An 11983-nucleotide genomic window follows, 5' to 3' on the forward strand; every position below is an offset into this window, starting at 1 on the left:
TATTTAAGTAGTTTTAGAGTTTTGAGTATATTTTAACTATTTAAGATATTTACGTTTGATTATTTATATATATTTTCAAGCATTTAAGCGAACTTAAAAGTTTACATCATATATATAAGTATTTAAGCGAACTTAGAAGTTTACATCATATTTTCAAGCATTTAAGCGAACTTAAAAGTTTACATCATATATTTAAGTATTTACGTTTGATTATTTATATATATTTACATCATATATATTCTGGATGTTTTTATATATATTAAATCTAAAAATAATTAATATATATAAGTATATAAATCTATTTTGGATACCCAAAATACTTCGGTTAGGATCGGATTAGATTTCAGTTCTTCAAATACCAAAATTTTGAATAATTCGGATATTTAATCAATTCCGGTTCAGATTTAGTACTACTTATTCGGATTGGAATCGGTTCAATTCTTCGAATTCGAGTTTTTTGACCAACCTTAAATAGTGACATAAAAATCAAATAGCATCATATTTTTTTTTTAAAATACACCCGCGCGGGCGTGCGGGTCAAAATCTAGTTGGTTTTAAGTTGGAAGTCCAAAAAACTTATCAAAAGAAAAACGTATGTTATTACACGAGATAGTAAATGGAATTTTGATAGGTCTATTTTTTATTGCCACCTTGTAGGTGAATGAAAGATACAAAAGAATCAAGAACTTAAAACGCTGGAGAAAACTGAATCAACGGTACACATTCTTCCGTACATCAAATTGCGTTGAAGAACATAAGCAGGCACATTTTGTTGTCCTTTAAGATCAGCTTCACAAGAAGATATACTATCAAAGGATTTAGAAGCTGCTTGAGATGCTAGCTTGTACGATTTAGAGGTCGCAAACGTTTGAGCTCCCTCGATGGCTTTAATGGCTGACTCATAACCTGTCACACAGGTCGCATATGGGGCCTTGAGCCTCGGATCATTTGTGGTTCTCACTAAGCCTTTCATCATGGCAAGATTCTTATAGGCAAACAACTGCGTCTTTTGGAGGACCAAGTCGACAAGACCACTTATGTCGAGGTTGAAAGTTTCTGGATCAGGGGCTAGCCAACCGGCGCAGAAATGGTCGTAGATTGGCGGTTTTGCGCAGAGTTGGGCAAGCACTCCTATTGTGACTTTGTCCCTCGGAGAAAAAGATGACGAGAAAGGGGTAAATGATAGAAGAAGAAGGGCAAGAACTGAAATTAGGTCTCTTGTGACGCAAGAGAAAGCCATTGCCTTGAATGTGGGAAAAAGAAGTATGTGATTTATTTAGATCTTGGGGGTGGTTGTTTATCAGTAAACAGATTATATATAAGAGATAATCTCTCTCTATTTAGGAATGTGCAAATTAGTAAGAAAATAATCACATGAAACTAAATTCATTGACTTGACTATATATGTAACACACTTTATATTTAGTACTTCTATTAAAAAAATATTCCAAATTCATAACGGAATTAGTAAAAACGTATCTTAATAAATATATTGTTTACTAATTAATTCACTTTAAAGTTCTAGGAAAATTGTCACAATACCACATTCATAATACAATTTGTTTTGTTTATACTAACCACTTATTTTCAGTTGTAATGAAAGGTAAAATACATATATACCTTTAGGATTAACTAATTTAGACTTAAATTTTAGAGTTGAGAGATGTAGTAAAGTTTTTGGAATATAAAATTTAGGATTCTAATAAATATATATATATATATATATTTTAAAAAATATTTTTCTTAAAAACAGTTTCAAACATAATTTTGATTTTCAAAAAGAAATTTTGGAAAAAAATGGTTCGAAAAAATTCGAAAACAAATTCAAAAAAAAATTACAAAAAGTTCGAATTTGAAAAAGTATAATTCGAAAACATAAAATATCATTATTATTATTTTTATTTAATTAGTAATTATTTATTATATATATAGAGAACAAATGTATAAGACTATTTTGTCACTTAATGAAGAAAATATTTTTGAAAATGTCACTTTTAGTGGTGGTAAAAATGAATAATAGTACAATGAAAATGGTAAACAAGAAATTTCTTTAAATGTATTTTTGTAGTTATTTTGATTAAAGTTACAAATCAATTTGATATAAAGTAACACCTATTTGGCAGGTACAATCTTGGTGAAGTAAATGAAATATTGACCCGATTATGTTTCTTTTATTGGCCACCCAAACTCGATGAATCACATTTGGTCATCTGAAATTATAACTGTAGTCAGATCACAATACTAAAAGCACAATAAGCTCAAAATCTAAGGTGTCCACCTCAGCAGATTTAATCAACCAATAACATGTTTCCAAATTGCCATGTCATTTTACTTAACAAAAAAAAACAAACCTGGAACATTAATTTTACTAAACCGTAGCCAACAATCCTTCTTCCTTCGGTGTCTACTTTGCTGGCAAAGAAAACCAGAACGTCATCCTTATTTTCCATCTTCTCCTTTAATATTGCGTTTGAGCTTCATAATATATAATCACCACTTTTACAGTAACCTAAAACCAAACGCATGTCCATTGATAAATCTATCAATCGTCAAATTCCTCTGTATATACAGTGGTAAAATCATAGAACCTTCTCTCTGTTTCTCCTATTTCTTTTTATGATGAATCACATGGAGAAATATACCGTCCCCGGATTATGCGATATATCCATCTGAAATTGCATGATCATCGAACGTGAGCTTCTAATTCTTGATGAACAGGTGCGCTTCCTATTTTCTACCTGTTTTTAAATTTTTTTTAAAATTAATTATCTATGTAGTCGATTTACCCATTATAGACACCCCACAAAATACTTTGGTTTATGTATCTTCATCTTATTGTTATTATGTTTGTGCTTTGCTGATTGTATTGGTTTCTGCAGAACAAGTTGCAGAGTTTAGATTTTGGCTGGACAAGACTAAGATGTCCTTCAGCCATGGAGAGTGTAGAGGTTTTAAGAGAGATCCACGGGAGTCAATCTTCCAGCTACACATTCTTTCTTCTCTAGAGAAACAACTGCTTATCATTCATTGTTCCTGATATTGATCACTCTCTTTTGTTTTTCTTTGTTTATGGTATGTGCAGGTTGCAGAGTTTAAATGCCTCCTCAAGTCCTCAGTATTAAGCCAACACCAAAGATTGAATACTTATGTGTGCCTGTTATAAGCCATGACAGAACTCTAAAGCGTTAATGCTACAACCGTTTGGTCACAGTGCACCAGCATTGGAATGATCCTAGGTCAATCTAAAATACCATTATCTATGTCTTTATTCATTGTCTTGAAAATATTTTTCTTATATTCTGCATCTAATTCTCTCTTCAGTTATCACACTAAATATAAGGTTAAACTTTCTTTTGCTATTTATTCAGCAGCACTTTTTCAGATCAATGAGAACCTTTTTGGTTTGTTTAGGGTCACTGTGGTTCTTGCGGGGAAATTTGGTGCTGTGGAATAGTGTCTTACAGGTTCTCATCAAATACAACATCGTATCACCAAGTTCAGCAAGACAAACATTGATGATTGCTAGCATCTTTCTCTCTGAAAGATTAATATAGTTTTTATAAATTAATATTTTTTGTCGGTCAAACTTGAGTCGGTTTAAAATTTGACACAAATCAATAAAATAATAAGATAATATATTTTTAAAAAACATTATATGTAAATGTATGGTCCCAATAAAATTATAAATTAATAATTTATATGTATACATATTTTATATAAGTAAGAACCTATTATTATATTGTTTGTTTTATATTCACAATAAAAATATCTTTATATTTCTTAACACTTAATATATCTTTGATTAAATTTAGTAGTATTATATCTAAAACCACATTTACGTTCTATGCAATATATATTATATGCACCAAATAATATAAATATCATTTAAAAAAAATAAAAAATTAATGTCTATACACTAATGTCAAATATTTTTCTTATCTTAGAATAAATATATCTTATAATAAAAAATATAATTAATGAAAAAATTGTAAATGAATATCTCTATAAATTAATAAAATTTTAAAGTCCCAACGTTATTAATTTATAGAGGTTTTACTGTATGTCCCAAAACGCTTTTTGCGAGCTTTTTTGAGCAAAACACTATCTATTTGTATTTAATTGGTAAGTAATAAAGCGGGTTATGAAATAAAAACTTATGTGTTATATTGAGGAAATCTCTAAGAATAAAATTCTTTCTTTACTAAATAAAAATAGAAGAACATTGAATATAAAGTTAATATTATATAGTATATTAAACTTTGGAAACAAACCCAGAGGGTTAAATGAAAATAGAAAAAATAAGCATAACAAATTAAAAAATATATTAAAATTTGTTCCCATGTATTATTTGTGTGATAAAATTTCAACATTTTAACTAAAACCACTGATAAATTTGTAAACCTTTATAAGGTTCAAATGCAAATTTGAAAAATAAAGAATAAAAATGATTACATCAAAAAGTTATAAAATAACTCAATTTATTGTCATCGTATTTGTTATGTTAATTGTGTTATTTTACATATAATGTAAATCTGCTTTACAGTGACATAAGTTTTATGACACAATTGAAAAAATATACCTATATTAAAATTTGGAAATACTACAAAATATTCAATTTAAATTAGTAATGAATAAACTGTTCCAAATTTAGTTACAATTCATATATTACACAATTTTTAATATATAAATAAAACAAATTGAAAATATGTAATCCGCGCGTAGCGCAAAAATTAGCTCTAGTGTTTATAAGAGTAGGGGGTTTCGCAACTCGAAGAGATCCAATAAAGTTCAAATGAAAGAAATCCCCTAAATATTGCAAAGTGATTTCATGCATTTACTTTTATGGCTTCTGTACATTCACTTTCACTAAATAAATAGAAGATGATATATACTATGCATAAATGACATATACAATTACATTTAATATTGATTTATATTTTTGGTAAACTTTTTAAAATATGATAATAACTAATAGGATATCGAAACACATTACAAATAAAAATATGAGACAAACCAAAGTAACCCAAAGAACAATTTTTTTTTGAAAACCACCACAAATTTGATCTTTAAATCAAATAAATCATTTCAACTGAGAAACACTACCTCATTTCAAAAACCTCTGCCACTCTTCAAGTTGAAAACTATGTCGTTATTAACTGATCTTGATTCAAATTACAAGAAAAAAACAGAGTGACATGGTAGTGGCTCTTACTGGATCTAAACCGAACTTGGGACATAGGAGCGCATAAGTGGGTAGTAACAACCTTCCCCAAGCTCCACTCCACTTATTCTTGTAGTGTCCACCTTTTCCAAATATGCAAGCTGCTTGTATTCTCTTTTATACTATGTGTTTTTATTTTCTGTCTCTAAGAGTGAAAGTATCATTAACATATAGGTTTCCATATACGTCAAATATATTCTTACCATATGGGTCTTCTGCCACTTCTTCATTATTTATTAGATTTGTTATTGCTCATAAAGAACAATCGCTGTCTTATCTCTTTCTTTTGGGTTACTAATTTTCGTTTTAATCGTGGAGTTCATTTTTTTTTTCTTTTCAAAACAAATCGTAGAGTTCATTAAATGTCATTTCTGTCTCTCCTTTTATTTGATCAAAATGTCATTTCTCTTTTACTCTGATTTTCAACATCAAATCTCTAATACTCACATCTCCATCTCCACTTCATAATTTACTTCAAAACTGGAGTAGAAAATGGAGTATGAACAAAAAATACAAAATTTCTCTATTTATGTATTAATCACTTTTTTGTTTTTCACTATTCCATTTTCTACTCCATTTTACATTAAATTATAGAGTGAAGATGGAGATGCACTTAGAAATAGACATTTAAAAGTTATGCCTACACATGCTCGCTTTCCTTAAACTCTCCATCACTCCTGCAAATACAAAAGCACACAAACACCCAAAGATTCAGTTAGCTCTTCCAGCGACCTGTCTATCTCCATAAAATGTTCAGAGAGTTCATATAGTTTTTTGTTTCTTACTATCACATCCACCGCTATGTTTTCCTTTGATGAACACATTTGGAACAGTGCTCTGCCCTGTCCACTCAGATAAGCTGATTGTATCTCACCTCCATCACCTGCCAAAATTGTAAAGTTAGCATGGGACCATATAATCCAGGTTTAATGACAGAGATTTTAGTTTCTTACTCATCTCATCGAGCTCAAGCACTTTAAAGCGTGACAACAACTGTTTCACCTAGGAACTTTCAATGCGTAAGAAGACCTGAAGACAGCGACGATCTCTTTGGTTTTGTTCATCACCACCTCCATCTCTTCTTCGTTCATTCTGTTCCCACTGATTATAGAACCCATCTCTTTCCTTTCCAAAACAGTATATATCTACCTCTTTTTTAAGGAAACGGATGAGGCGACAATTCAATCCTGCAGATTGAAACAGATCTGATAATTCAATCCTAACAATCTTATCGATTAAAGACAGTTGTAATAGATAAGTCATGATAGATCAGAGATGGCTTTGCCTTTTCATCAAGGAAGAGAAACATGATTCCGATGAATTCATAATTTTTTGTACGACCAAGACGGAGAGAGTCCAAAGGTGAGTTGCGAACGCAGGTTTGAGCAACTGGAGCATCACATGCAGACATTTTGGATAGATGTTATAAGCTGCGCCTGGTAGACGAATCGTTGAGTATTTGAGATGGAATGTTTCTCCGGTTAAGATAAAACTTTATATAAGAGGATTTCGTAGGGGTTAACTTTTTGATGGAAACACAAAGAGTCACCCCGTGTTTCAGAGCTGTGTCTGAAGAGATAGGGACCGAATACGTCATTCTTTTAATATTGGTACGAAGCCCATCATTCTTTTGACCCTACTTTTTAACATTCTTGTTTAAGCCCACCTAGAAAACTTATTAACACTTTTTGATCGTTTCTTGTTTTCACTTTATGATATGAAGCTTATTTCATGTCTCACAAAACTCGTTATTCCCAAGCCCATTTGGCATTAATCGCTTCTGAGTGATCCCAATACACAAATGACAAAATCACGTTGAAACAAAAAAATGTTTAATACTCATGTTTAAATGTGGGACCCACAATGATACACGTGTGGACACGGGAAAGAGCTAGCTGTTCTATTATAATATAGATTTGACTTTCAGTATTGGTAGATATTTAATACCTTTTTTGCAGTTTGATAGTCAATTCATGGATTATATATTGACTAAAAATCTATCAGAATTAAAAAGAACCTAATGTTATATTCTCTGAATTCTTTTAATAATATTTTTTTCTTTTAATGTATACATGTTATTACTGTATATATATAATCAAATAAAGTAAAGAGAATTCACCAAACAAGAAAAATTAAAGCGAATATCTCTCAAAAAAAGATTTTAAAATCATCTCTAAAATGGTTATTACCATGAAAACTTTAATAATGTTTGTTTTCACTACTTTTTTCATTATATCTTATGCTGATTCACTTGATTGTCCATATCCTCCAACTGCGGCTACCATTCCTGCTGATTATCCAGGTAATCATTTATAACTTTATAGGTACGATTTTATCAATTTTGATTAATATTCATATTGGTTCAATGATTTTGTTCATATAAATAGGTTACGGACCTATAGTATGCTTCAGACTCACTAAGCCGTGTTTATCTGGAGGATGGGGAGAGTGCCAAAAGCTTTGTGACGAGCGGGGTGATGTTTTACATCAGTGCAGTCAGGATGAATGTTATTGTGAAAAATTAAGTATGCCTCGAACATAAAATAAACATCAATATCTTTTATGCATCTTTACCAATAGATGATAAGAATAAAATAAATAAATTTAATCAAATTGAAATAGATAAAAGAAAAATAAATAACTTTTTTTTATCAAATTGAAGTTAGTTTGGTTATTCTTCTTCCTTTCCAGAATAATGTATGTTTTAGTGTTTTTACACATACTAAAACATGCTAATAAATGTATTATTTTTTGTGATTGGTTATATCCCTTAATTTCTAGTCAATCAAAATTCAGTAAACACAATTAATATCTTTGAAAATACAATTTACAATTATTATATGAATTGAAAATGTGAAATATAAAACTTTTAGATACAATTTTTTTTCTAAAACATGGAATATATTGAAACAAATAGTAATATATAACCAAAAGCTATGACTCATGCTATAACCAAAAAACTTAGTTTTAAGTAATAAACGAATTTAATAAATTAAATTCATCACCTATAATGTTCTGTAAACTATATTTGAAAGCTCTCTAAAATTATATTTTAAGCATAATATACTATTATTTAATTTAGGTTATTTTAATCATAATATATGCTAAACCAACTTAAATTATATTTACAATAGGACCATCCTAAACCGGTTAATAAACCAAAAACAATACTAAACCAACATGAACCAATACCTGATTCGGCGAGGAATGATGTGTTTCGATATAAACGCTTGAATGGTTATTAACTGTAATGGTTTGATCATGAAAGAGTTAGTATGAATATTAACAATAAAATTATAGATTAGATTAATTTAAATTTGTAAGAATACCTTTGAGTTTATGAAAAGCAATTCAATTCCCATTAATAAGTTTGGCTTTTGAAAGTTGCGGGTTTCCTAACAATAAATCCACCTAACAAAAAGTTCGTTGTTATAAAAAATAACCTTCAAGGTCATTAAAGGTTTTTGGGACGGCAAGAGTTGATGGTGAAACCATTTTTTGCTCGAGTGCTTTGAAGTTTTCCTTGAAAATATGAGGTTGATGTTGATGAAATAATGAGTTTTATAGGGACTTTCTTGATGTAAAACTATATTTTTATTTTTATTTTTGTTTAATGTGGTATTTCCATTTTTATATAATTTACTACCATTTTAAGATAGATGTACATTTTAAGATAGATGTTTAAATCTTTATGTACTTTTTCCATTTTTTTAAAATGTTTATTTCCATTTCTTATATTATTTATTTACGTAATATCTATATTTTATATTTTAAATAGATATTTAAATCTTAATGTACTTTTTCCATTTTTTTAAATTGTGTATTTACTTATATTATATATTTTACATTTTAAGATAGATGTTTAATGCTTAATGAACTTTTTTCATTTTTTTAAATTGTGTATTTCTTTTTCTTATATATTCTATTTGCGTAATATCTATATTTTACATTTTAAGATAGATGTAATTTAAATCTTAATATACTTTTTCCATTGTTTTTAAGTTGTGTATTTATTTTTCATATACTTTCTATTACTTAATATCTATATTTTACTTTTTAAGATAGATGTTTAGTATTTAATGTACCCTTTCCATTTTTTAAAAAGTGTGCATTTACTTATTATTGTATATATAATTCGTATATTTATAATATTTACTTATTATTTATTTTTCTATATATTGAGTATTTCTATTTCTTATACTTTATATTTAGTTAATATCTATATTTTATATTTTAAGATAGATGTTTAAATCTTAATGTATTTTTCCATTTTTAATGTAAAACGACAATGTTTAATAGAAGAACTTGGACAAATAGTCAAATAGTTATATTTATGTTTTTTTTTTTTTTTATAAAATGGTAATGTTACATTATGGAGATAAACCGTTTTTTTAGTGAAAAATGATAATCTTACATATGTTTAATGTAGTTTTTCTATTTTTTTTATGTTGTATGTTTACATATTTTTGTTATTTTTAAATGTAAAATGGTAATCTTACATATGTTTAATGTAGTATTTCTATTTTTATGTTGTATGTTTACATATTATTTATTATTTTTGAAATTTTATATAATTTTTTTTTTACAAAATAGTAATGTTACATTATGGAGATAAGCCGTTTGTTTTTAGTGAAAATGGTAATCTTACGTATGTTTAATGTAGTTTTTCTATTTTTTTTATGTTGTATGTTTACATATTATTTTTTTAAAATAAAAATATAAAATGGTAATCTTACATATGTTTAATGTAGTATTTTCATTTTCTATGCTGTATGTTTACATATATTTATTATTTTCGAAATTATATATAATGTTTTTTGTATTTTTTTATAAAACGGTGATGTTACATTATGGAGATAAGCCGTCTTTTTTCCAATTGATAAATGGTAATATTACATATGTTTAATGTAGTTTTTCCATTTTTTATGCTGTATGTTTACATATTATTTGTAATTTTTGAAAATTAGTAATATTAAAATGTAAAACTATATTTTATGTTACGTGTCATCTTTTGGGAGAATTTTTTTTGCTGATGTGGGCGTTCTATAGAGCCTCAAAAGGTCCATTTTATTAGTATAGATAAAACGGTAATGTTACATTATGTAGATAAGCTGTCTTTTTTTCAAGTGAAAAATGGTAATCTTACATATGTTTAATGTAGTTTTTCCATTTTTTTATGTTGTATGTTTACATATTATTTATAATTTTCGAAAGTTAGTAATATTAAAATGTAAAACTATATTTTATGCCACATGTCATCTTTCGGGAAATTTTTTTTTTGCTGATCTGGACGCTCTATGGAGCCTCAAAAGGTCTATTTTACTAGTATAGATTCGTATATTTTATATTTAGTTATTCTAATATTATAATAGATGTTTAATCTAATATTTTTATGCTGTATATTTACTTATTATTTATTTCACTATACATTTTTCAGATATATGCTTAGTTTAGTTTTTCCGTTTTTATATTCTATATTTACTTACTGTTTATCTTTCTTATTTTGTATATTTATTTATTCTAAAACTTTTTTTTTTATGGAATTTCATATTTATTGATCAGAGGGAAATTTACAAAAGAATTGGCCTAATAAAGAATAAGAAATCTAAAGTATCATAATTGCAAAAATAAACTTAGAGTCAAGGTGACACTTCAAACTTAGAATATTTATTTATTCTAAATTTCTTGTTTTTATATCAATGATAATATTACAATATATATTTAATGTAATATTTTTATTTCTTATATACTATATTTACTTAATATTTATTTTTTATTATATTTTTTATTTATTTATTATAATATTACGATAATTATACAATATAATATTTCTATTTTTATGTTGTGTATTTAGTTATTATTTATTTTACTATACATTTTTTCAGATATATTTTTAATTTAGTTTTTTTTTCTCAATTGTATCAAATGATAAATTATGATAGATGTTTAATGTAATATTTATATTTCTTATATTGTATATTTATTTTTTATTTATTATTCCTTATATTATATATTTACTTATTATTGTTTAATGTAATAATTCTATTTCTTATATTATATATTTACTTATTATTTATTTTTCTTTATATGTATATTTATTTTTTATTAATGACACGTGTCATTTTTTAGAAAATGTTTTTTTCCGCTGATGTGGACGCTCTATGGATCATCCTCAAAAGCTCCATTTTATTAGTATATATGCATTTTTCAGATAGATGTTTAATATAGTTTTTTTATTTTTTAATTATATATTTACTTATTCTAATTTTCTTGCTTTTATATCAGATGATAAATTATGATAGATGTTTAATGTAATATTTCTATTTCTTATAATGTATATTTACTTTTCATTTATTTTTCCTTATATTGTATATTTACCTATTATTGTTTAATGTAATATTTATATTTCTTATGTTGTATATTTGCTTAATATTTATTTTTCTGTATATGTATATTTATTTTTTATTTTTTGTTAATACCACGTGTTATTTTTCGGGAGAAATTTTTTTGCTGATGTGGACGCTCTATGGAGCCTCAAAAGGTCCCTTTTATTATTATAGATAAAACAAAATGAAAGGGATTAACTATTAATATAATCTGAACCTCCAATTACTCCATAGTTGCTCCAATTTTTATTTTTTTGGAACAACTCCATAGTTGCTCCATAATTGTCGGAATCTCCAGGGTGTCTTTGTATATTTATAGACCAAGAGTAATATTTGAACCCAACTTGTGTTCAACGGAGCAAAAAAATATAACCGA

General features: G+C 27.0%; 1 protein-coding gene, 1 long non-coding RNA gene and 1 pseudogene across 2 annotated transcripts; 1 reads left to right on the top strand and 2 right to left on the bottom strand.

The window, feature by feature from the left end:
• Positions 1-679: 679 nt before the first annotated feature.
• LOC106345411 (pectinesterase inhibitor 1) lies at positions 680-1251 on the bottom strand. Its single transcript, XM_013784611.3, has one exon. The coding sequence runs from the start codon at positions 1238-1240 to the stop codon at positions 680-682; it is 561 nt and encodes a 186-aa protein (XP_013640065.2). The 5' UTR covers positions 1241-1251.
• Positions 1252-5732: 4481 nt separating this feature from the next.
• Positions 5733-6908, bottom strand: LOC125606427 (annotated as a pseudogene).
• Positions 6909-7226: 318 nt separating this feature from the next.
• LOC125606425 lies at positions 7227-7834 on the top strand. Its single transcript, XR_007337757.1, has 2 exons — positions 7227-7523; positions 7609-7834. It is a non-coding gene; the product is annotated as an uncharacterized LOC125606425 (long non-coding RNA).
• The last annotated feature ends 4149 nt before the right edge of the window (positions 7835-11983 follow it).

The sequence above is a fragment of the Brassica napus genome, unplaced genomic scaffold, assembly GCF_020379485.1.
Source record: "Brassica napus cultivar Da-Ae unplaced genomic scaffold, Da-Ae ScsIHWf_883;HRSCAF=1252, whole genome shotgun sequence".
Taxonomy (NCBI): Eukaryota; Viridiplantae; Streptophyta; class Magnoliopsida; order Brassicales; family Brassicaceae; genus Brassica; species Brassica napus.

Excerpts from the sequence above, each read along its gene's own strand:
- LOC106345411 (XM_013784611.3), bottom strand. The coding sequence starts at position 1,240 with ATGGCTTTCTCTTGCGTCACAAGAGACCTAATTTCAGTTCTTGCCCTT.